At 36.3% G+C, this 27825-nt stretch overlaps 1 protein-coding gene and 1 pseudogene across 3 annotated transcripts in view; one reads left to right on the top strand and one right to left on the bottom strand.

Annotated features, from left to right (window-relative positions):
• The window catches only part of RPS6KC1 (ribosomal protein S6 kinase C1), a 142702-nt gene extending 122879 nt beyond the window's left edge, over positions 1–19823 (bottom strand). For 2 of the 3 annotated variants that reach the window (XM_006193290.3, XM_014566511.2), the window contains exons 1-3: positions 19585–19823; positions 9225–9260; positions 3230–3350 (exon numbers count right to left, since the gene is read on the bottom strand). In XM_006193290.3, coding sequence (XP_006193352.1) covers positions 3230–3350; positions 9225–9260; positions 19585–19689 — 262 coding nt within the window. In that variant the 5' untranslated portion in view covers positions 19690–19823. Of the gene's footprint in view, positions 1–3229; positions 3351–7694; positions 7714–9224; positions 9261–19584 lie in introns of those variants that run through there. The other variant, XM_014566512.2, reaches the window with a different exon arrangement.
• Positions 19824–19951: 128 nt separating this feature from the next.
• LOC116659233 lies at positions 19952–27166 on the top strand (annotated as a pseudogene).
• Positions 27167–27825: the final 659 nt, after the last annotated feature.

Here is a 27825-nt window from a genome sequence, read left to right as displayed (position 1 = left end):
AATGTGTTAAAAAGAACTCCCTCCTCTTCAATTTTTTGGAACAGTTTGAGAAGGGCAGGTACTAAATTTTCTTTGAATGTTTCATAGAATTCACCAACAAAGTCATGTGGTCCTGGACTTCAGTTTTTTGGGAGGTTTTTGACTACCATTTCAATCTCCTTACCAGTGATTAGTACATTCAGATTTTGTATATCTTCATGATTCTTTCTTGAAAGGCTGTAAGATTCTAAGAACTTATCCATTTCTTATAGGTTGTCCAACTTGTTGGCATATAGCTGTTCACAGTAGTCTCTTATAATCCTTTGTATTTTTATAGTATCCACTGTAACTTTTCCTCATTCATTTCTGATTTTATTTATTTGAGACTTCTTCTTTTTCTTAGTGAGTCTAGCTAAAGGTTTGTCAATTTTGTCTTTTCAAAGAAACAGCTCTTAGTTTCACTGATCTTTCCTATTGTCTTTATAGTCTCTATTCACTCACTTCCACTCTGACTTTTATTATGTCCTTCCTGCTGCTGACTTTGGGCTTCACTTGTTCTTACCCTAGCTCCTTCAGATGTAAGATTAGATTATTTACAGGGATTTTTCTTCTCTCTTGAAGTAGGCCTATATTGCTATAGACTTCTGTCTCAGAACTGCTTTTGTTGTATCATAGTTTTGGTATGTCACAGTTTCACTTTCATTTATCCAATAGATTTGGGTATGACATAGTTTCATTTTTACTCATCCTCAGGTATTTTTTAATTTCTCCTTTGATTTCTTCATTGACCCAATAGGTGCTCAGTAGCATGCTGTTTAGTCTCTACCTATTTGTGATTTTTTTTTCCAGCTTCCTTCTTGTAGTTGATCAATCTTCTTAAGAGACTTGTTTTGCATCCCAACATATGGTCTATCCTTAAGAATGCTCCATGCACACTTGAGAAGAACGTGTATTCTGCTGCTTTTGGATAGAATGTTCTATATTTATCTATAATTCTGGTCTAATGCTTCATTTAAGGCTAATGTTTCCTTGTTGACATCCACCACTCATGCACCACCCTGTGGTTCTGGATGCCACTACGGCTAGGAGGCCAGAGTCATGTGCACTGCCTCCACTGCTGCTACCTCATCCTCTGGGGCTGTGGGCTCAGCCACCGTGGCCAGAGGGTGGAACTGCAGGCACCACCTCCACTGTTCCCCGCCCCGTTCTACCTCTTCTATGTGTTTCAGTCCATCCACCTTCAGATGTGTGGATCTCTCCAGCATCCCACTGTGTTAAGCAGAGGAAACTGTTGAGTTGTGGATATTTTATAAGTTGTAGACTGAAGGGGAAAGAAAGGATCATTTCATGCTGCCATGGTCCTGATGTCACTCTCCAAGAAATTACTGCTTTTTATTGACTATTCTTTATTAGCTTGGTTTTGTGACTTGTTTTTGAATTTTCTTAGCCATATGCTTCTATTACTTTGACTTTTAAAGCTATTCCAATGTATAAAGGACACTAGATGTTAAAATTATTTGAAAACAATAATGCAATACACATCAAAAGTCACAAAAATATGTATACTCTTTGACCAAGCAGTTCTGCTCCCAGGAATTTATCCTAATTAAATAATTATACATCTGTATAACAATGTACAAATAAAAATATTAAGTATGGCATTGTTTATAATGGTAAAAATAATTAAAATAATATGAGTAAAAGATCAGTTAATAAATAATGGTACATAACAAAAACTAGAATATTACGCATCTATTATAGTTAATGTAGATTCTTTTTACTGACACGAAAAGATAATCACAATATGCTATTGTATGAAAAAGAGGTTACAAAACCACATATAGCAAAACTCCGTCTCTGAAGTTTATATGTATAGAAAGGTAAAGAGGCATATGCATACTCATATGTACACAGGTACATGTGCACAGAGTCTAAAAATGATGCTAAAATGTTAAACCACCTAGAAGATTGTATTAAGGTTGAATTTTTAAGTATTTTTCTGTATCATCTGAGTGATCTGTATATTCTACTTTTACAATGTGAAAAAATGTGTACTTTAAAAATTAATGTGCATACACTTTGACTCTGTAATTCCACATGCAGAAATCAACTTTTAAAAATAACAAGATGAGTATGAAGCTGTCTGCATAAGAATATTTATGGTAAAGTCTAAGAAAAAAACAGGAATATTCTGTATTCTATTGGTCAAGGTCCAGTCAGGGAATTAAAAACATATCAATTATTTTAACAAAGAAAAATTTTTTTAACAAAGAGAATTTAATATAAAAAAAGAAAATGGGGTATTTGAAAACTAATAAGGCAAAAAAAGAACACAAAGATTATCAAAATAACAGAAAATTACAAGTGTTGGCAAGGAGGTGGAGAAATTGGAACCCTTGTGCACAGCTAGTGAAAATGTGAAGTAGTGCAGACCCCAACAAAAACAGTATGGTGGTTCCTCACAAAATTAAAAATAAAATTACAAGATCCAGTAATTCCACTGCTGGGTATACACCCAAAAGATTAAAAGCAGGAATTTGAACAGATATGTGTACACCATGTTCATAACAGTATTATTTCTAATAGCCAAAAGGTAGAAGCAATCCAAGCGTTCACTGATGGATGAAGAAATAAACAAAATGGTACATATACATACAATGGACTATATTCAGGCATATAAAGGAAAGAAATTCTGCCACATGCTACAACATGGATGAATCTTGAGAACATTATGCTAAGTGAAACAAGCCAGTCACAAAAGGACAAATATTGTATGATTCTACTTATATGTGACGCCAATTGCAGTTGGCTGAATCCACAGATACGGAAGCCATGGATACAAAAGGCCGACTACACTATGCCATTTTATATAAGGGACATATGCATCTGCAGATTTTAGTATCTTTGGCGGGGGGGGGGGGTTCCTTAAACCAATCCCCAACAGATACCAACTGTGTAAGAATAATTCAAAGTCATCTTATGTTCCTACAGGGTTTTTCAATTTACTTGATTGGTTAGAATTGGAGTTGCTCTGGTGCTGCTTTTCCATGAAAGGTAGGAGTAAATGCATTCCGAGTTAATGAAACCACAGCAAGAACATGAAAAAACAACTTCAAGTGCTTGCTGCATGATAGGAACCATCTTAATAAGGGGCTTCTGACTTCATGGTTCAGCATTTCAGTGTCCAGTATATACACATAATTAGCTAATCATCACTTTTTAAAATCACAATTTCAAAATAACCACTTACCAAACACTATTCCTTTAGCAAATGGAGGAAACAATTCTGAATGTCGAAACAAGTTTTTGTGAATTTGCCATAGTTCTTTGTGTAGTTTCTTAAAGTCACTGTATCTCTTCCACACAATTATCTAAAGAGAGAAGAAAATTAAATGTGTATCTCACAGGGAAATAATTTAGGTTCAGATATCTAACAATAAATAATCTTCTCATTAAAGTGCTCAAAATTGTCACGCAAAGGCAAATAAATATGTTCCAAACAATATGGTTAACTGTCTGAAATTAACTAATACTACTTGCTTTAAAAATATAAAGCAGCAATTCTTCCTCCAACTGTTCTGTTTGGCTTTTAAATTTCATTGTAAGCAAGTACTGTTCTCTTCACACTAGAAAAATAAAGTCTACACTACATAAAATGTCACTTAACCTCTTCAAAAATCAGTGACTACTGGCTGGAAATTAGCTAGATCTCAAAATATATATTTGTCTCAAAAATAGCATGTTTATAAACACAAAATAATTAATTTAGACAAGTTTTAAACACAAAGAACATATTCAGCATTTGCCTAAAAGGATATATACTCCGAAAAACACTAAAGAAGAAATGGCTTTGTAGGAAGTAATCAACCTAAACTTTTGCATTTCCTAAATCTCAATGAAAACAGTAGTAAGATTTCTGGAGGCAAGGTAAAGCCTGATCAGAATACCACTAAAATTAGTATATTTAAAAAAATAATAATAATAAAATCACAACCATTTAGATTACATAACATGTAAAAGTAAGTTTACCTTCGTTAGTTTGAATTATTGTCTAAACTTATCTAGATTAAATTAGAAGAAAAAAACACTTTAAAAAAAAAAAAAAAGATGACACATGGCCTTGCTATCACTGATTTTGCCCCTCAGTCTCCACAAAACAGGGTAAAACTGAGTTTTAAATTCCATTACCTGGTATACTGGTGTCTTTGCTTCTGAAAAAGCTAATAATTGCACTTCTAATAAACTCAATAGTATAATGCTAATAAGCAAATCTTAGGTCAAACATGTAACCAAGTGTGATTTATGATTTACTTGTCAAAAAACCTACTCTCTGCATATAAGAAATTCTTCACTAAACTTGGTCATACTATCAAAAACTCTACCATGATTAGTAAGTATCCTGCTTTTAATATAGGAGACTTGCTTTTAATCCTCGGAAACTAGTTAGACTGTAATAGGAATTAATTTAAACAAACTGCTTCCTCCTGATCCTTCCTTTTATTCATTTACCTAATAACAAAAATAGTCAATGAAACAAATATTTTCATGACCCTACTTCATACTAGGACTGCCTTGGCACAAGGATGAAGAAATAAGAAATACAGCCCCTCCTTTAAAGTTAGGAAGAGGGGGAAGGATATAGCTCAGTGGTAGAGCACGTATTTAGCATGCAAGAGGTCCCGGGTTCAATCTCCAGTACCTCCATTAAAAATAAGTAAATAAATAAAAACCCAATTACCTCCCCCACAAAATAAAATAATAAATAAATAAAATTTTTAATAAAAAAATTAAGTTAGGAAGAATAAGCTAACAGAATAACTACATCACAAGATGGTGTGATAAATGCTGAAAAGGATACCATAGAAGGAGCACCTACAAAAAGTAATGACTTAGGTGAGCATACTGAAGGGAAGTAATGACCAGACCAACAAAAATAAAGTGGGACAGAAGTGTTTGGGAACGAAGTATTTAAAAGGAGAGTAGGATGCCAAATATAATTATTAAACTTTTAGCTTTTGCAACTGGATAAATGGTGCTATTTTCTAACGTGAAGAGAAAAGGAGAAGAAGCTATTCTGAGATAAGAACAAAGTTCAATTTTAGACATAATTTTATTTTGGTGCATTTGAGGCATTTAACTAGAGATGTCCAATAGAATAGACAAGTTTGGAGTTCAAAGAGCAAGAATTAAGCAACATGTATTAATTGGGTCATCAAGAGAGAGGTGGTAATCACTCAGAAAAGATTTCTCCGCATTTGTAACAAGATGAGAAGTCTAACAACTGAATGATAGGGAACCCTGGCACTGAGGGGCCAGCGAGAAGTAAGGAAGAGGAAACCAACTGCAAAGTAAGTGTTTAAGAAGCTCAACTGTGCCATGAGACAGGACACTTGGGTGGAAGAAGACATTTTACTTTAAATGGAAGTGAACGAGATACATACTGATAGCAGAGAAACCAACAGTGCCAGTCAAAGAGTAAAAAGAGCTGAGAGCCAAACCAACACATGAAAAGAAAAAGGTCTCAGGACAGGGAGACTACAAGGGATTTTAAATTCTCATATTATTTGCTTCTCTGTAGTTTCTAATTTTGATACATTAACACAATGCCATCACGGGAAAAAAACAGTGTTATTTTTATATTTTTAAAATAGATCAAATTAGAATGGTACTACATTGCCAAGGGCTTAAGGGGGAAATGGGTGATGGACTTGTGACAGTCATCTTACATAAGGTAAATACAACCCTCAAAGCCATTATAAACTAGGCATTGATAGCTATTCAGAAGGCTGTCGCTAATGAAAACAATACAATTTGCAGATAAAATTTACATTCTAGTTAGGGTCATTTTAAAATAAAGGCAGAGTAACTTATGGGGCAAAAGCTAACAATCTAATCACAATAGTGATAATAATACCATGGCATATAAACCAACAGACAGTCTGCAGAGCAAGAATTAGCACTTCCAAGGTGCAAATCTCTGTTTCTTCACCATAGTCTAATTTATTCACTGACATATTCCTTATTCTCAACACTAGAACTGTAGAAGTGAAATATCTAAAAGCAAATATAAACCTTCAAAAAAATGCAGGAAACCAAAGCATTGTAAAAATGTGTTCATCCACTGTCTCCTTTTCTTCTTACTCCTTTTAAGCTTGGACATTTCTAGGATCTTCAAAATGGAAAAATGAACAAAAGCACACTTCCATTTCATCAGTAAATACTGATGCTTATAACTGGACGACACAAAGTCCCAAAAGATACAAGTATTTTCTCTACTGATCAATTCTTACCTATCAGGGGAAAAAAAAAAGTTGTATTAACAGCTATTGCTCTATCAAACCAACGCTGCAGAAATTTCTTATCCATTAAAGTTACTCTGAGTAAAATTCCTCAGTGATAATCATAGAGTATAAATTTAATAAAAGCTTAATTTTCATTAAAAAATATTCCCTTACTTTCTACATAAAATAAATGCTTTCTTTTCAGGTAATTTTACTTAATGATACAAAAAAACTTTAGACCTTTTGTATTTTACAAAACCACTCAATTCAATTAACTTTGTCCTAACTATACTCTCACATAGTATTTAAAATTTGCTGGATTATCTTTTTGCTTACAACCAACGTCATCACCATACTACCTGCTTATGGATTTTCTTTTCCTCTTTCTTCAAGAGCCTTTTCTCTCCCTTGACACATTTCTGAATGTGCTCAAATAGTTTTTCTAAAACTATTTTATTTATGAAATAACTTAAAAGTTAGAGATTTCTGACATAATACATAGGCAGTCCTATTTCAATTCTTCACATTTCCCAAATTTCCCCAGTGAAATTTACTACCTAGAGAGAAAGAGAGCTATAAGTTCCTTTCTGAAAAGGGGGGTGGGGGGAGGGCACAACACCTCCAGCTCTTTCTTTACCTTCCGCAGGCGTTCATGATCTAGAGAATCTACTGAACAAAAGGCCACATTAACTATTCCTGCCCCTTCCTCAGCTATCCCCATGCTACTCCTAACGAATAAAAATCTAGCGGGAATTTTTTAAAGATTTAAAGAAAAAGCTATCCTGGATAGATTGTTTGGTTTTGGTTTAGTTGTGGGGGGGGGGGGGTTGCATAATTAGGTTTATTTATTTATTTATTTATTTTTTAATGGAAGTACTGGGGATTGACCCAGGACCTCATGCACGATAAGCATGTGCTCTACCACTGAGCTATACGGTGCCCCCAGATGAATTTTTTATCCTGGATAATTTTAAATTATTTACTCCATGTGAGTATTTTAGCATCCTTATGAAGAAAACACAGCTATCTGTAGCATGTGCCAAGGGGTGTGTGTGTGTGAAAACAGCTAAATTTCTCAGGTTTTGTAAGGATAGCATATTATTAGCCCTATATTTGGTTAGACTAACAGTTATATCTACTGATACTCAACAGCCCTGTGATGTCTAACTAAATTCTAAAGCAGTAACTAAATAAATCAGTTAACAGAGAGAAAATGAAAAGAAAGGAAACTGAAACAAATTCTAGGCAGTGAATTCCTCTCCTAAATGTGAATTTCAATGTTTAAATGAAATACATGAGTAACTAAAAACTGTTGTTATAATTTCAAGAGTATTCTACATTTTAAGAAGCCAACTAGACAGAAGACATCCTTTTGAAAATGTTATACCATTTCTAACCAAGGACCATGCAATCATCTAACTAAAGGACACTTACAAGAGTGTTCTGATGAATGGTTTCACCAACAGTTGTTATTATAAAAGAGTTTTCCCCAAAAAAGGATTAAGGAAATGGCAGAGAGCATGTTCATGGATAGGTTGGTTCAGGATTCTCCCTGGAAAAGGGGAACATCAAGCTACAAACTACAGCACAGCAATCAGACAATGTATTCAAAGAAAATACAACCCATTTTAAATTCTAACAGAGTTGTAAATTTTCAAAAGCAGAATAGCCTGGTATTGACTATTAATTTAAATTAACTAGTAGAACTCTAAGGAAGAGCTCATACTAATCAACTGACAAAGAGTACTTTCATTAATCAATGGAACAAAGTAATTTCACTGACATTTTGAAAAGATATAGATATAACCTTTTCTTCCAAAATAACATTACAGTATTCTCTTCCTGGCTGGGGGGAGGGGGCCGTGGGGGGAAGGATATCTTAAAACCCCTAAGGAAAATAGTATCAAAGCTTTTAAAAATGTGTCTTTTATTTAACTCTTTTTAACCACAGGAAAAAAAAACAAATATCAGACCAGATATAGTAAGAAATGGTAATGTATACAAGCTAAAATAGTGTCTAAACATGCGTCACACAATCAAACCAAGTATGAATCAAGCCAGGTATGCAGTAAGGAGTAGTGGAGCTTGTGGCTAAATAGAAAATACATAGCCCACCTGAAGACATTATCATTCAATTGAAAAAAAAAAACCTTACAGAATCAAGACTGCCAATTTATAGCATCTGTTTTAAACACTTTAGTAAGATATACATATATCTCTTATATATATATATATATATATATATATATATATATATATATATATATTCTTCTAATCCTAGTATAAATAAGAAAGTACCAAAATGAAAGTAAATTTTAAAATGTTAAAAGAAGAAAGTTCCTCAGTTAGGATTCCTAAAGGTATATAACTAAGCACAAAGTAATTACAAATAGAGAATTCCACAGTTTTAATCAAAAATATAACAAGTTGGCTAGCATTTTAAAGAGAGGGAAATAGCGTGCAAAAGAACTACCTACAAAATTTTAAAAAGAAACATCTATACGCAAAGCAGTTTTCCAAGATGTCAACATGTCAGTTCAATAGAAAAATGGGTAGAGAGAAACTCATAATTTATTATTATGATCTTTAAAATTAATACTATTTACCAAATACTTTCATTTTTTACCAAAAAGTCATCATGATTTTGAAATAGGTAAACAGAGGCCCTTAACTAATACTGAAATCTTACGAATGGTAGTTATCAGAAAAATTATCACATTAATTAAATAACACTATAATTCCTGAAATTCTTATTTATATAACTTAACACCCACTAAAACTTAACATGTACTTAATAGGTCTAAAATAAAACACTTCAGCTACTGCTTTGTGAATTGAAGACAATCTCTAGACAAACATACAAATACAAAGACACACATTCAAATATGTTTCCTCAATAAAACATTTAATTAAATTTTTTGTCAAATATATAAAATAAAACTTTCATATGGATAAACATGTTACCTCCTGGACATCCTCTGGATTTCTTCGTGAAACAACCTAAAACAAAACATACACAGAAACATCTAATCATTATTAAAACTTAGTATTTCACATTTGTATAATACATTCAACAGTACTTGTATGAAAAATTTTACTTACTTAAAAGACAATAAATACCATATTATATCACTTACACAGAACTCAGCTATCTAACAACTTCACTATCTGAAACACATACTAAAAAATTAAGCAAAAGGCAGCTAAAAAAGGTGCACACGCTGAAGTTCATTATTACTACATTCACAAGAGAATGCCTCACGCCCTTCACTCTTACTTGACATAATTTTAACAGTCTTGTCTATTCCCTTCCCAGCCTACATATAAATCGGAAGCATAAAAAGCAGCTGCACCTGGGCAAAGTATATAAGGGACTCCTCTGTACTATTTCTTACAACTATATGTAAATCTACAATTAGCTCAATAAAATTTCAAGAAAAAAAAAAAAAGCAGCCACAATGCTCAGACACACCACTATCTGTGAGAAGTAAAAGTAATCACTGACCTTTTAATGGTGAAGAAGAAAACAAAATATCTTACAGAAAATTAGTTATAAAAAAAATTATATACAGCATTCAGGGACAAATAATCCTTTCAATACTCCCTAAACAAAGGGGCAAAAGGGGGTGGGATGGATGGAGGATTCTTTTAGACTTCTGTAATTACAAAAGGCAAAAAGTCTAACATTCACAAAGAATTCTTCACAAAACTTCTAAAAAGAAGAGGCTGGGTGCTTAAATCACCAAACAGCATCAAAAAGAGCTGCAGGAAAATCTCATATTAGATACATAATACTTTCTACGTAAATGTGTATAAGTCACAAACTTGATGCTACAATATGTACTTTGCAAAAACAAACAAAAAGATACATAAACCACATTAAAATGGATGCCTGTAGATGAGAGGAAGAAAAGTCTTTGATGACTGGACAATAGCATGAACTGGGGATTATGATCAACCCAACACTACTCCTGAGGTCCAAAACGAAACCCAAAAAATATGCTATTTAAAGTCAGACAAACTTCTGGGACATTGTGCTGTACACCAGAAACTGACACATTGTAACTGACTGTACATCAATGAAAAAAAAAAGTCAGACAAACCTGGTTCAGATTATGATTCCTCCACTTACTGGTTTGAGCTTCTCTATAATACTCCCTGCCTGGCCTGGCTGTAGTAGACATCAAACAAGAGCACAGCAAGAACTCCGTAATTAAAAAGTGATCTCCCTCTCTCCCTTACTAGAGAACGTAACTATCTGGAAAGGTCCCACCCAAGAATTCTGACAGGAAATGTTTCCAATTTCTTGCCACTCTATTCTCCAACTTTCAGGATATAAAATGTGGTAAAACCTCTCACAATGTTCATTAATTTAGAACCGTGCTATCCAATAGAACTTTCTCTGATGATAGAAAGAAAAGTTACCTATCTGCACTGTTCAACACAGTAGCTCTGAGCAGAGAGGGTATAGCTCAAGTGGTAGAGTGCATGCTTAGCATGTGTGAGGTTCTGGGTTCAATCCCCAGCACCATCTCTAAGAATAAATAAATAAGTAAACCTAATTACCACCCCTCACAAAAACAAAAACAAACTAACAAAAAAACACAGTAGCCCTTGCCACATGCATATGTGCGACTACTAAGTACTTGAAATGTGGCTACTGCAACTGAAGAACTGAATTTTTAATTTTATTTCATTTAAATTAATTTAAATTTAAATAAAAGTAGCCACATGTGACTAATGGCTACCATATTAGACAACAGATTTAGAACAAGAGGCCAAAACAGGTAACTAGCAACTGTATATTATTCTATAGTTTAGCTATTACTTTCAAATACCAACCCTCCCCTAAAACACACACACACACACACCTTTCCAAAAGTATGATGTTTCATATAATTAAATGATTTAATTTTGCCTCCTATTAACCTTTCTTTAATTTTTGTAAATTGTGCTAATGAGAAGAAAGTTAGGGATAATCAATCCACTAATATCAACCCACCAAAAATAATCAGCATATGATCACTGGCAATAAGATTTATTCAGGTGTTCCTTACATTCTACAAGATATATATTTTCTGAAAAATTACTAATTTCCTGAATTTACAACTCAATCATTTTATAAACATACTAAGGTTTTCTTCTTTTACACATGCAAATGATCTTGTTGTGACAAAAGAAATTATTTCCTGGTTTGGTGTACGTATTAGAAGCATCACATTTTAGATTTTCATCAGGTAAGCCATTCCTGGAAATCAAACGTATAAGTACTACATAAGCAAAAATGCATTAGCCATCCCCTAACAGTATCCACAATTTTAAAATCATTTCATCAAAAATAACCAATTGCTTATGATTCCTCATCCACACTCTTATTGGTTCACATACTTCTGCTACGTGCTGGGGCTGAAAAAAAAAAAAAAAGTCCCTGCCTTCACACTCCCCAGAGCTCAGTCTAGTGGCACGCAGGGCTGTGGTGTGCTAAGCAAGAGAGGAGCGCCTCTTCCTAGACCTTTCCCATGACTCTGAATGCTCGCTGTCCAGACCACGGGGGCATCCCAGAAGTAGACAAGAACAGGTTAGTTAGACTCTCAGACTCTTAGTATTTTCATGGTTAGTTACTCATGATTATTACAGAAAACCAAAGTTTAAGTACTCAAACTACCTAAGTGAAAGTTTTTAATTTTAAGCTCACAAGAGGAGCATCTCTTGACCCTCACATACCTCTCATGTAAAGAAGGAATAATTTACTTAGGCAGAGCTCAGAAAATTAAGTCAAAGCTATTTGCTGAGTATTAACTATCCGTTTCCCCAACAGCATAAATCAAGCTTAGGGAAAACCATGTCTGGAAAGTAGAGGGCTACCCTTGTCTGATGCTTCTCTTTCCTCTCTGGATCTTTTCCTTCTCTTTTGTAGGTTCCTCTTCCTCCTTCTACCCACCAACACTGTTGTAAGCGCTCCAAGAATCAGTCCTAACTCTGTTCCTTAGCTTCTTTTTTAGCATTAAGAGAGAAAGCCTATATCTGTGCTAATACTGTCAAGGCATTGATGCTAGGCGTAGGGGAAAAAAACCTTGACTTTACATATTGACATTTGCAAAGAATTTTATATCAATGTTTTGTTTTATTCCCTCAACAACCTATGAATTAGGCAGCAGTGGATATTATGAATGAGTCCCCCTTTTACCCTACAAGGAAACAAGATTCAGAAACTTGTGTAAGGTCACATGGCTATTCACCTTCAGATAAGGAATAAGAACTTGGATTTTCTGACTCCTGGTCAGTAATAACTAAGTTTACTTGCTTCCACAAAACATTTCACCAATAGGTGTTATTTATTCTTTCTCTTACTCATTCAACAAATATTAGTGCCTATTCTGCTGCTAGGTACTGAAGCACAATGGAGAATACACTGGGTCTGATTTCTACACCACATTATAAAAATATAATCACTTGCCAACTACATTACCAAGTTCAGCCACTTGGCACCCCACTATAAGGATTCAGTATTTCCACATATGTAATCTCATTTAAATGAGTTGACAAGTGCCCTCTGAAATGAAAACCAAAAACACAAATGGGTTAGAATAATATGAGTTGAGCCCAAATGTCCTTTAGTAGTAACTCTTTCTATGTCATTCTCTTCAGCAGGACTGCAAAATTGATTAAAAAATAAGAATACCAATCAGAAATCTGAGGGAAAATATGATCAAACCAAAAACGAACAAAACTGAGCCCTCAGACCCAGAGTTTTATAACTTTTAATACTACATTAGCAATTATCTCAACAAGTAACATCAATTCCAAAACAAAAACACTGTAAATTCACCCTGGCATAGATTGCTAGCATTTGGTAACTTTTTCCAGGTAAATTTCAATATTTTGTCATAAAATTCAGCCAATAAATTCCATAAACGTTAGAATGTAAAGCAGTGATTCCTTTCATTTGAAGTTCATAAATTTCCACTGCAAACATTGGCTGCCACTGGCTCAGTACCATATACATCTCGAAGACCCTCTTGCTATAGAGAATTCTACTACCAAGTCATTTTGAAAACTATTATCCTAAAGCAGTGCTTCACAAACCGTGCTGTGGGGGAATACAGATATTCTTTAAAAGCAGTTCTCTCTAAGGAAGGGTTTGATGATCAATTCAGTTTAACAGTTTTTAAAAAAAAAATTTTTTACAGCAGAATTTCTCAAAGCCTTTAATACATTATTACGCCTAGTAAATTTCCAAAAGGAAAATATACAGTATTTCCCAAGGTCACTAATCCACTCAACTTTTTATTTTTATCACATGTTTATTTATTATTATTTTACTTATTTAGTGCAGCTACTAAAATTTGGAACACAGCTGGGAAATGCTACTGCAGCGTTTGTAGTCCATCTGCCTCTGTTAATGCCAATAGCAAAGTCTGAATTTAGGGAAACAAATAAGGGCTCACAGTGAAGGTTAACCATCTTACTGTGCTAAGAAACTAAATACTTTATTTCGATCAAGGCAAGAATCCAGCCTGGTAGGATGAGATAACGAAGGCCCAAGGGCATATATCAACATACCAATACTAATCAGATGAAGCAGAAACAGTCAGAACTGGATCTCACAAATCCGTGATTCCAAACAAGGTGCTTTTTCTAGGATAGAACTAAATCAGCCCTCCTGGAGATTAAAATTCCAAGTAATAATTAGGTAAATCCATTTTGTCTTTCACAAAGAAATGTAAGTAAACCAAAAAACAGATGTTGAAGAAGCACTTTGGCAGAAGAGAAGGAACTAAGAAGAGAGTTTGAACACTGGCTCTGGCATTCACTATAAACTTTTTTACCAGTTCAGTGATAAACCAAAAAAAAGCAACTTTAAAATGAGCCCTCTTCCCTATCTTTTGAAAAAAAAAGGAACAGACGTTGTGGCTTGGCCTAGCTATGGCCCATAATAATCAACAAATCATGCTGTCATTAGAGCCTCTAAATCCTTTCCAGTGCTAACTTGTTTTATCTACTTAATAAATAATACCAAGTTTCCTTAAAAGTCAAGTCAACAGTACTCTTTTATCTAATGACCATCATAATAATAATGATTTGAAGTCAACCTCTTAACTCATATACAAAAGGACATATACAAAGGAATTGTCTTAAAGATATTTAAGAAGATCTCTTAAAGATAGCTACTGGAAAATAAAAGTACAAAATTATTCAAATCTAACTTTTAGTTTTTACCAAAAATAATCACAAAATAAATCCCTTTAAAAACACATAAAAATTAGTTAAATACAAATTTTAAAAAGCTACTTCTATGAGCAGTTATTAAAATCAAGTCTTCTGATGGCCACTTCACTATTAGCGTTCAGCTGCTAGTTTAGGGTAATAGCAGAGCTAAGAGGATAAAATATCTACAAAAGTAACACTTTTTTTAAAAAGTCAAAATACAAATGAACATTTAAAAAAAAGGACATGCCCATTGTGGAGCTGTGGCCTTTCGTAAATTCTTTTACTGCCCACAACATCGGCCCATCTGTGTCCCACAACACCCTCTCTTTTCATTAGAGGCGTATCTTTAAGATTCCAGCTTTCTCTCAAGTTCTTATTACATAGTCCAGGCTCTGTGCTAGGCACCAAGAATATAAAGTTAAAAAAAGAGTCTTCCCTATGAAAAGGAGGCAAACAAGTACAATATGACAAAGGCCTTAATGGAGGAATATACAATACACACAGAGTTCTACACTTAAGGAAGGCTTCCTGCAAAGCACAGGCAGGAGCTCACACCTGCGATGAGCAGGGATTGCCAAGACAAAAGGGAAGAGCATTCCAGACAAAGACAACAGCATCTAACAGAGGGGTAGAGAAGAACGCAGTATACTAGCATACTCAGGAAACCACATATACTTCCCTTCCCAAGCACAAGCAGGCCACACAAGAATACAGCCAGGAACTAAAAGCAGGTTGCCTCCAAGCAATACAAATAGTGCTTCAACCTGAAGCTTTGGAAACAGCAATTTTCAGACTCAAGTCAACCTGAGTACTTCTATTCATACCATGCTCCCTTTTGTTCACTTCACCATAACCATTGTATTATTCTTGTATCTACCACTTTTGCCAAACTACATACTACAGCAAGGCCCTGTGGGTACACACAGTTGTCTCCATATGTGCACCCACAGCATCTAATGAAATGTGGCTAGGTGTTCAGAAGCAACGCACTGGGATTAAAAGCACCGTGACTGGGGCCAGTCTACCTGGGTTCAAATCTAGACTCCACTATTTGCTAACTGTGTGACCCTAGGAAGTTACTTAACCTCTCTGTGCTTCAATTTCCTCATTGATAATGTGAGAACAGCACCTACACATCGTGCTGCTGTGAAAAATGTGCCGATTTATATAAAGTGCTTAGAATAGTGTTTGTCTCATAGTAAGCACCATTTAAGTATTTGCTATTAATAAGCAACAAATGTTAGCTATATAAAATAAGGACTTAGGTAGTCTCACAGTTTGAAAACAAAAGCAAATTACTTTAAGTACGTGCCAGATCTGCACACTAAAAACCAGAAAATATTGCTCAAATTAAAGAGCTAAATAAATAGCAAATATTATGTTCATGGTATAAGATTCAATATTGTTTAAAGATATCAATTCTTCTGAAATTAATCTACATTCTCAATGTAATCCAAATCAAAATCTAGGTAGGCATGTTTGTAGAACTTAACAAGCTGATTCTAAACTTGACATGAAAATGCAAATAATCTAGAATAGCCAAAACAGTTTTGGGAAAGAAACACTTAGAGGACTCACACTACCTGATTTCAACTTAGTATAAAGTTACAGTAAACAAGGCTGTGTGCTATCGAGATGAATAAAAGCACACATTCATACAGAGACTTATACACAAACATTCATGATGGCTGTATTCATAATAGCCAAAAACTGGAAACAACCCAAATAAACAGGTAGATGGATTAATTGTAGTATTACTAACCATACAAGGGAATACTGGTCAGCAATAAAAGAGGATAAAAACACACTACAACACAGATGAATTTCAAATAATCATGCTGAGTTAAAGAAGGCAGACCACACACACACACACACACAAAAAGCATTTATATAAAATTTTAGAAAACGGAACCTAAGCTATAATGACAGAAAACTGACCAGTGGTTGCCTAGGGACAGGGAGTGGGGAGAAGGGACCAACTGCAAAAGAGCATGAGGGAACTTCTGCAGTGATGACTGCAGTGGTGGTTACACAACTACAGACATTTGTCAAAATTCATCGAACTATACATTTAAACTTGATGAACTTTATTGTATATAAATTATGCCTCAATATAAATGAAATAAAGTCACAAGGCAACACTGTCTTTTAAAAATACAAGCATACCTTTTGCTTTCCATATTCATATTGGAAAGAATACAGGCAAGAATTACCGTTCACTTAATGCTGTTGCGAAATCTGTATTACATGAGAATTTTGTAAACTTAGCATGATGAAAACCAAAACACTGCTAATGGTTCTTTTATATCTGTGTCTCCTTTAACTACAGAATCAATGGAAATCTACAAAAGAATTTTCCAATTCTGAACAAAAGTACTTATTCTAGATAAAAATTAATAAGCAACACAGAGTTTAACTAGAAAATCTGTTAGCAAGCTTGTAACTGGCCATAAGGTTAGCTAAGTCTGCCAGGTTCCAGTGAACTGCCAAAAAAAAAAAAAAAGCATAAAAGAGATGAAACAGCTCTTATGCTACCCAAAATTTAACAATGGTACTTCCCATGATCCTAATTCTACTCCTACATAAAGAACTCTGTAAGGATCAAGAATATAGAAATTATTCCTTAAAGCTAGAAGTTGGTCATAGGAAACATGAAGAAAACTTTCCTCATTTTTAGCTCATTAAGTTCTCTCAGGGGAGCACTACTTACCTGATTAATTCTCCTGAGGAAAGATGTTTTTCTCCTTAAGTCTCAAAAAATAACAAATATTTTACTTATTTTATAATAGTAAGCAGTTATGTTTTAAGTATATCTCCATATTAACCTTCAACCCTTAAAATTAGAAAACAAAATCTGTACCATAAGCAATTTAAGCGAGGACATAAATATTTACAAGGAGAAAAAGGCAGTGAAAGCACTTTTCCAGTTAAATCATCACAGCAATACGTAGCATGCAAACTATATGGATTTGGTTAGAAGAGGCAATGTGCTAGTTTATCTTCTAATTTATGTTGTCATATAGGTTAGTTCACAGCTTAAGAAAAGATATTTAGGATCTCAATTAGGTTAACCTTTCCTTCTGTAAAGTAAGAATATAAGTAATAATCATACTCAGTGTTTCCTATTCAAGTTCTATACACATTCACGCCTTCAGGCCATGATGGCTCTATCCCCTCTACCTACCTTTCTACCTACAATGCCCTCTCCATTTATCTCACCCATCTAGATTCTTCCCATTTTTCACCACCTCCTTAATTAGCACGTTTCCTGATCCCTTGAGCCAGAAGCTATCTGTCTTCTGAAATATCATAGTTCTTTTCTGCAGTCACGGCATGTAACACTTTCTATCTCGCACTACACTTCTCTAAGTCCAGTAAACCCTCCTCTACTAGGAGGAGTCTTGAAAGGAAGGTCCACGCTTTATTCAGCCTCATTATCCCTCAGAGCACGTTGTGCCTAAAACTAAACAATTAGTGGGTGTGCTTCCTAGAACGGAGAGGAAAACATTCCACAATATTTTTTAGGCACTCGGTGTCCCACATTGCCTTAGGTGATATAAAAGGAAACAAACACAAATGATAGAGAGCTGCTCTAAATCTACTAAGAGACACAGATATGTAAACAGATTAATACACTATTTGTGGCAAGTGTTACAGTAAGGGATGAACAGGGTGCTATGAGGAGAACATTATGTATGTTAAAAATTGTTGTAATTCCACAAACAATGCTAGGAAACCAAGTCTAGATTTTTGAAGAGCCAAAGACTAGAAAGACTTCAAGAGTGGTATAATAAGGACTCCCTAATCTTAAAAGAATTTTCTTAACCTGAAACTACATATTCTTAACCTGCAACTCCATCTATATAACAAACTTACTTGCATACAGGGAGTAACAAATCTCCCTCTATTCTCAGTACAACCCTTTGCAATAACCAGGCCTGGCCTTCTTGTCTTTTCACAAATTTGCTCACCCCATCCTCCCACATTTGTCTGAATTGTGTACCGTTTCCATAAACAAGTGGCATTCCCATGCCCCAAACTCTGCTTATCTAAATCTATTTAACCTTCAAGCATCTTCTTAAGACCTACATCCTGAGCTATCACTTATGGTTACTACATTCCCCCCAAATTACTACTATCTGTACCTCTCTTCTTTTTTTAACAATTAATGATAATGATAAAGTTAATTCTTAACTTTTCATATAACTTCGAGTTAAGCAGAACTGATCTCAAAGCCTAGTTGTGCTATCACCTTGCAATGTGAAGCTGGGTGAGCTAACACTTCCTTGAACCTTAGTTTCCTCATCATTAAAATTAGGATTAAATTGGTATACCAATTATACCTAGTATACACCTAGTATACAAACACATACGTATAGACTTATTTGATTTTATTGTTTTTATTTTCCAAAAAGGGAGACTGCGAACTCTCTAAGACTCCAGGCAAGAGCAATAAAACATGAAGACAGTGGGTACTAAATAGTGGATCTGTACGTTGATATAAAGAAGCCTCACAACTTTTAAATGTGCCCCCAAGACAACTTACCCAAGCCCACCCTCAGCAGAATTTCTCATGTGTCTCCTACTGAAAATCATGAAAAACTAAAAGGCAAAAAGGACACAGCCAGAGGTCCTAGGATGGTGGCCCTACCACTGACATCCTTCGCAAGAGTTTATCTGCCTCAGTGCAAACATGAAACTGTACAACAGATCAAGATAATAAATTTCTTCCATTATATAAATCAAATAGTACAGAAATTAACTTTTTTTAAAATCTGCATTATTCCTCGCAGGCAACCAGATCACTTCTGCAAATTTCAGCGTCAGAAGAGAAAGTCCAAATGGGATGGGGCTGAGTCATCAATTTAAAACCATTAATGTCTGCCCCACCCTGGAATGGGGACAGTTCGGTGACCGTTTCCAGCGTTGTCCAGGACATCCCACCTCTGCCCCTAACCTGCCTTCCTTAAGTCCCACCTTGGACGCATATACCGGCATTAGGCGCAATCAGACCCTCCCTCGGCTTTGACCCGGAGTATAACATACAGGGTCCACACCCTGGTGTCTCCCGTCTCAATTCAGACTCCAACCTCCGCCCGAGAACGGCACTCACCCGGGCAGTGACCTTATACACCGTGTAGCCCCTCGGGTGTCGCTGGGGCTCGGTGACAGTGTAGAAACGGGCCAGGTCGGCACCCCGCTCCCGGGGAGAGGTCATCCTCCCGCCGCCTCTGCCGCCGCCGCCTGCCGGAGATCATCAGGGCAGCCCGGCGCCGCTGCGGTCCGGGTTCCCTAAGCAGCGGCGAAGCTGCGAGGGGGCGGTGGCTCCGCGGCGGCGCCTCAGCCACAGGGCTCTGCTTCCGGGTTGGCAGAGAAGCTTCCGGGTCAAGCTGCGGCTCGTGTCCTGGGGGAGGGTAGACTCCACCGTAGATGCTGACCCTGATGGGGGCCTGAACCTGGCAGGTGGGCGAGGATCAGGCATGGGATTACTGCGGAGAACGGAGACATCTCCACTAAATCGCCCTGTGCGCTAGCTGTTACCTTACAGACTTTGTGAGAGCTGTTTTAGCCAGGACACACTCAGCCTAACATGGAGTTGTAAAGGGATGGAGAGATACCCCATTGTAGTATCTCCTTTCCTTCTCTACTCACAGTCCATCATTTTAAATACCCACAGCAACATCTGAACTCTCGCTGATATAATTCTTCCTTCTTTCTTAAACAAATCCCGTCCACTTGTTCACCTGTATTTATACCACCACAGCAAGCCCCCAAATGTAAAAAGAAGAATGTTGCCTGCCTTCACAGTCCTACAAGGAATAAATTGCAACCCACCACTGGTAGCGAGCCCTGAGGGGAATTCAAGATGGGGAATATTAAGAAGCATTGTTGCTCTGGGTATATTGGCCCTTAGATAATTAAGATGCATATCTAAGGGAAAATCTCAATGACCCACAGATTCTTGCATTTTCCTTTAAGGAGGAAAGCACTAAAATCATTCATCTGAACTGTCTGTTCTTTGTAATTAGTAATCTTTTGACACTTAACTTCCTGTTTTTCCTGGCAAAAATGTCACGTGTAACCTGTAACCTGCCTTACCTCTTTGGAGCAATTTCTCAGAGTTGTTTGAGAGGCTGTATCCTGGGCTACAGTCCTTAAAAAGTCCTCTGGATAAAACTGAAATTCATTGCTCTCACGTTGTGCGTGTTTTTTAGTTGACACAACCCTAAATCAATCTTAAAATTCATTCCCTCATATACTAAAAGCTGGAATTTTTAGAGCAGCTGATGCAGGAAAAACGGATGTAGGGCGTGAGGAGGGCCCTGTCCCTGGCTTTGGCTGAGCCGCTGGGACATGCCCTGCCAAGTGTGGGTCCTTAGCTTCATACAGGAAAGAATTCAAGAGCAAGCCACAGTTGAGTAAAGGTAGATTTATTTAGAGAGATACATCGAAAGGCAAGCGAAAGGCCATGAGTTATGGGGGTTGGGTGCTCAGATTAGAGTAAAAGTAGGTACACACTTTTTTTTTTTTTATGGGTTCAGTAGCTTCATATGTTAATAAAGTGGAAGGACCAGTCTAACTAGTCTGGGGAAGAGGTTGGGATTCCCAGGAAGTTGGCCATTTCCCACTCTTTGACCTTTTGTGGCTAGCCTTGGGACAGCCATGGTACCTGTTGGCATGTTATTTACTGTGTTAATATATTACAATGGGTGCTTATTGTAACATATTAGCATAATAAAAATATGCCCACTGGCACCATGACAGTCCCAAGGCTAACCACTAAAGGTCAAAGAGTGGGCAGTAGTCCAATTCCTGGGAATCCCAACCCCTTCCCCAGGATAGTTGGAATGGTCTTCCCATTTGTAGGCATGTGAAGCTACCAAGCCCATAAAAACTGGCCTCCTCTCTCACTTCCTCCTCTTCCTAGACAGCCTACACTCCGTCTATGGAGTATGTATCTACTTTTACTTTAACCTGAACACCCAAACCCCATGCCTCATGGCCTTTCTCTTGCCTTCTGAAACAGCCAGCAGTCTATACAGTAGGTATCTCTCTAAATAAATTTACCTCTACTCAACTGTCGCTTGCTCTTGAGCTCCTTCCTGCGCGAAGCCAAGGACCCACACTTGGCGGAGCACGTCCCAGGGGCTCCACTGAGACCTGGGACACGGCTCTCCTCATGCCCCAAATCTGTTTTTCCTGCATCACCTACTCTCTTTTAACAGGATCTGTATCCAGCTGGGGTTGGGGTGGGTGGGGAATCATTTGACCTCAAAAAGCTACTATGAAGATAGTTTCCTATTTCAATTCATTGCTAAACACTGCTTGGCAATTCCTTTACCTTCCCTTGATCAAGATTTTCTCATTCCCCATAACATTCTGCACACCTATTGCAGGGTAGTGATACTCTGTGTAGGCTAATTAGGACGGACATGTTTTATGTCAGCCACTACATTGTGAACTCCTTAAAGGCAAGGGCTGTTCTTCCTTTGTGTCTGTACCCCAGGTATCTGTCGCAATGGCTAGAAGATAAGAGCTATTTGCTGAATGCGTTCACTTCAAGGCTCTAAAGATTTATTTCCTGCCAATCCAATTAAATATATTGAGTTATAATTATTTATCTTTATTACAAAATCATCAATTTATCACAATGGATCTGAGCTTCTGACCAGAGGGAAACAACAAATGTATCCGTATTAAACTCACATAATATCAGTCAAAAGCAAAAAAACTTGAGGTTTTGGCAAACCTTTGCTACCTCGTTGTAGATTTCTCTTCAATTTCTATTAGCTTTTGTAATAATTCAGAGATTTCCTTAATTTCTTTGACGTCTAGGATCCCAGACCTACAGAGTTCAGTAATTATTTATAAACTAAGAGATTAATTAAAGAGAATAAAGTGATACAAAACTTACACCTTGACCTTAGCCTTCATGAAAGATAAATACTGCTTTCAGCTAAATGTCTAGTTTTGGCATGGCAGAGTCAAAATACTTGGTAAAGCTACCACAAAATATCCATTTATTTACACATTATTTCGACACACAAAAAACATGGTTTCTGTCCTCAAATGGGTATTAGACAACCACGAAGAGTATGTTTGTTCTTTCTTACGTGCAGCTTCCTCACGCTCTCCTCTGCTTTTCCATTTCTTAGCCTCTTCATTCTTCTCTATGTCCAAGGAACCCTTGCTGAGATCTACCCCTGCTCTTCAATACCTTCCCGGAAAGATAACTCTAGGAGCCCTAAAACAGACCAAGCCAGGCAGCATCATTTGTCAGAGTTGAGCTCAATTCCATAACATTCACAAGTGTCTGCACTACCAGGTGTCACAGATCTGCAAATCCTCCATTCTTGGACTGAGAGAGGGGAATAAGAAAGGGTTTAGGGAAGAGAAGAGCTAACCTGAATGTTATATCCTGACTACCATTTTCCTATCATTGTACCTCTGTTTTAAAAGCCTGGACATCAAGAATTCTTAACTTAATCAGCCCGTTTATAGATTAGGAAAGAAATGAGAAATTGTAGCAAGGGCTGAATATTGTGATGTTTTCACTGAGGACCACTGCAGAACATATCCTCATAGAGAATTCTATCAGCTTTCCAGACAATTTACTGGCTATTTAATTAATGAAATCTGGCCTGCTCTAAATTAAATCTTTAATTTGCTACCATTCTAGCAGGCTCAGATGTGATTTAGGCTGGAAAAAAGAGAAACAGCATAAAAAAAGAAAGGAAAGATTCCATAACCATAAAGAATTAGGAAACCACTGTACCAGGCTATAAGGTTCTGTAGGAGAAAGAACTATGTCACCATGACAACCTGAGATATTTTTATTGAGAGAGTTGGTAGGCTATACAGAAACATTTTCCAGAATTTGGAGGTTGAAAGTGAAGTGTAAGAACACGTGTGGGAGTTGAGAGACACTTCAAATTTGGGCTTTCATCTTTATTTTTTAGCTTTTCCTCACAATGCACATGTTGCCGAATCCTGTTTTTTAAGAGCAAAAGGGCAAAAATAATTTTCTACCCTGTATTTATATATAAATGTTACGTACGTGTATATATGACTATGTAATTTCATGAATTGGGAAGGTTTTATTAACAGAGAATACAAGGTTTCTTGAAGAATAGGAGAAATTTGTATCAGTCAATAGTTCAAAATAGGTTATTACACATTAGCCTAGCCATCCTTGGCTAAAAAACCCGACAGTATCAGGTAGATACCTTGTGTACCAAATCTACACTATATTACTTTTCATTTGATTTTATAACATTTTAACCCTCTGTGTTTAATTTCCTCTGTACTGTTTCCCAAATGTTCTGCATAAAGCTCTGTTACATGCATATTATCTACTCAGTGTATGTAGTTTATTTAACCAAGTTCATATTCAAGTTTGTTTTGCACATAAAGTTGATACAAAGTAAAACAAAACATTGCTGCCTCTTTGTGTCTTATGACAGATACTTCACAGCTATCATTTTATTTAAGCTTCATAATATTTCATGAGTATTATTATCCCATTTTAGATATGAGCTAACTGTAATCAAACTGGTGATATATTTGCCCCATGCCACATCTGGAAGTATCATGGTCTGTAAAAACCTAGATCTATTTGACTCTTAAGAGTCTTCCCATTTCCTGTGCTAAACTGAAATTCAATGTCCTCATGATTCTTGAGGCATAGGCTTTGAACTTATACAGAAATTGTTGATGGGCATTACATAACACAATATATTTGTACTTGCAGCTAAGATACCTTATAAGTTCTTGCATTGAAGATGTCCTCTGCTCCAACACATAGCAATCAGAGATAAAATAGAAAAAGAGAAATTAGGAAAGAAAACAAAACCAAAAAGCAAACACACTACCAGGCTCAGAACCAATATAAACATCTTGGAGGCACAGAAACACCAAAGGTGAGGCCTGCTGGGCTCTCCACCTAGGAAGTTTGCTCCTGCTGGATAACATGGAACAAAAGTCCTCCCAAGAAAAGGAAGAGATGGATTCAGTCTCACTGATGAAACTAGGGGCTTCTTCATCTAAGAAAAAAAAGGTTGAAAAATGCTGCAATGACTGCTTCCAAAGCCATGACCTAGGGAGGTAGGGGACAGGTGACACAGCTTCACATCCAGGACTGGGGTCAAGCGGCCAACTAGCTCAGAGTCTGGATCTGCAGTATTTCTTAACTATTTTTTTAACTCAAGTATAGTCGGTTACAATGTGTCAATTTCTGGTGTAGAGCACAATGTTCCAGTCATGCATATACATACGTATATTTGTTTTCATATTCTTTTTCATTAAAGGTATAGAATATAGTTCCCTATGCTATACAGAAGAAACTTGCTTTTTGAAAATCTACTTTTATATATAGTGGCTAACATCTGCAAATCTCAAACTCCCAAATTTATTCCTTCCCACCCTCTTTCCTCAGTAACCATAAGGTTGTTTACTATGTCTGCAAGTCTCTTTGTTTTATAGATGAGCTCATAGCATCCTTTTTTTTTTTTCAGATTCCACATATAAGTGATATCATATGGTATTTTTCTTTTTCTTTCTGTGCAGTATATCTTAATAGCATAGCTAGACAGGCTTAAGCTACCACTGGGAGTCTGTTGCAGGGAAATGGAGGCAACTAAGACATGGAACTATACCAAATCCTGAAGTTATCACTCCATAGAGAAACCAAAATAAAGATATTATCAGTGACACAAAAACTAAAAGATTTTATCATCTATAAACACTTGCTAAAAGGAGAAACAATGCTTTAAAAAAAAGAAACAACAGACCCAAAAATGGAGTCACTTGTCCTAAGCCCAATGTCAGCAAACCAAGACACAACACTCAACCCTAAATGCAATTTCAGCCTCTCCCAGTAATATAACCTTTAACCAGTCAATCTGAAATTACCTGATCAGCACTAGTGAGGTAATTGGCGTAATAGAACCCTTCTGTCCCTCAAAGGAAGGTGCTCTTGCTGAAACAACCCACTCTTTGCTAGAAACTTCCTTTTCTCATCCTTTTCTGTCTATAAAAGCCTTCTATATTGTACAATTCTCCAGAGCTCCTTTCTATCTGTTTGATGGGATGCTGCTTGATTCAAGAGTCATTGAATAGGCCTCTCTCGCTCCTTCGTCTTTGGAGATGGCCCGCACTCTGTCTATGGAGTGTGTATTCACTTTTACTTTAACCTGAGCACCCAACCCCCACACCTCATGGCCTTTCTCTCACCTTCTGAAACAGCCTATACTCTTTACAGTGTGTATCTCCCTAAATAAAAAAAAATCATTAAATAAAGCCAATTAGATCTTCAAATTTCCTGAGCTGAATTTTGCTTTTTAACAGCAACAAAGAGCAAAGAAATTATTATAACTATGTTGTGAATTTACTATGGAAAGACTAATTTCGAGGATACAAAAAAAAATCAAGAAATATTGGTAGCAATGTTTAATAAAAAAATTAAAGCCTGGTAAAACTCTTGTCTCAATCAGAAAGAGGACAGAGATAATAAACTTAGTAGAAAATTTTGTTAGAAATACAAATGAAATTAGTATTTGGAGCACTGGCAATTTTTATACACACCAAGTGGAAGTAAAACCACTTTGGAGAGCAACTTGGCAATATGTAGTAAAGATGAAGATGTATTTCCTATCCTCAGAACAATTCCACCCCTGGGAACATGTAAAGAAACACCACAAGTGTGAACAGGGAGACACACAAGAACATTCATTAGTAATTATAGCATTAGTAATAATAGCAAAACCCATCAGTTCTCTACAAGTTAACTTTAATCTTTACAACATTCTAAAATAGTCTAATCCATAAAAGATAAATATCTCTTAGGATTAGATAATCTTTCAAAATCCAGCTCCACTGAAAAGATACCCACTAATCTCTGCTGCTTATTTCAAAGTGCCACATTTCTCCTTAAAAGTCACAAACCACAGGTTATAGGAGGTACTAGAAGGAAAAGGTTCTGTCATTCACAGGTCTTCTCTAATACTGGCCCAGTATTAACCATTCATGCAAAAAATAAAATGTTATCTACAATCTACTGTGTAATTACCACAGCACTAGATAGGGTAAATTTTGAAAATAATGGGTCATAGTTCTTGCTCACAATGTACTTACAATCTCTTTATGGAGACAGAACCTACTTATAAGAAACTACTAGTCAATAAACTTAATAAACTGCAAAACTGTGTACAAATAGATATAGGGCAGTATAAAACTGAAATTCATTCCATTATTATTCGTGGGTTATGTATTTGTAAATTTGCCTACTGGTTAAAATTCATCTGTACCTCCAAAATCAATATTTGCAGTGCTTTTGGTGATGGCTGTGGTGAGGGAAAGTGAGGCCTCCAACTTTCTTACCGGCCTGAGTGGGTTTGGGTGTGGAGGGATGCGATGTCAGAAAAAAGCAGCCGGTAGACTTGGATCTCCTGGAGGATGATGACGAGTTCCAGGAGTTCCCTGCAGAAGACTGGGCCGGTTAAGATGAAGATGCACATGTCTGGGAGGGTAACTGGGATAATGGCAACGTAGAAGATGACTTCTCTCATTACTTATGAGCTGAACTAAAGAAACATGGTATAAAATGGAGACCTCATAGCATCCAGAAGTGTTCAATCAACCCAAACTTAAACTGTTCACTAAATTTTAGAACAGAGAACCCAGGATGGGACACTTAAAAAATAAATGTTTATTTCATTACCCGCTTGGATTTATTTTTGGTTTTTGCAGCACAAAAAAAAAATGTTTTGGTCTAAAAAAAGAAATATTTGCAGTGCTTTTGCAGTCATTCATGGACATGTACAGAGTGGTGAAAAATTTGGTTGCCCAACATACATGTCCCCAGCTGAGGTCTAAGAAAGCAAACATCTGCCTTCTCCTTTCATCTCTGACCCTATAAACGGGTGTCCTCTTCAGAGTCTATTTAATGTGAGGCTTTTCACATTTTTGTGCTTCTTTTACCTCGGTGATTTTGCTGAATGGCTCCCAAAGATAGTGCTGAAATGCTGTTCTTAGAGTCTGTGATGTGCCTTATGGAGAAAATACTTGTGTTAGATAAGCTTCACTCAGCCATGAATTACAGTGCTATTGGTCATGAATTCAATGTTACCGAATCAAAAATATATCGTAAATAAAGTGTCTTTAAACAAAAACACATATAAACCAAGGTTATGTATTGATTTGGTGACTAAAATGTTGCGACCAGGGCTCAGGAAAACTTAACTCTGTTATTTCCCTTAGGAGCAATGGTTCAGTAAGTCCTTAATTCAGTGTTGGCAGTAACTTTATAGAACATGACTACTACCACAAATAACTATATTTATACTGAGGGAAGAAG

The sequence above is a fragment of the Camelus ferus genome, chromosome 23, assembly GCF_009834535.1.
Source record: "Camelus ferus isolate YT-003-E chromosome 23, BCGSAC_Cfer_1.0, whole genome shotgun sequence".
Taxonomy (NCBI): Eukaryota; Metazoa; Chordata; class Mammalia; order Artiodactyla; family Camelidae; genus Camelus; species Camelus ferus.
The sequence above is the reverse complement of the archived record's forward strand: the minus strand, read 5'-3'. Positions and strand labels throughout refer to the sequence as shown.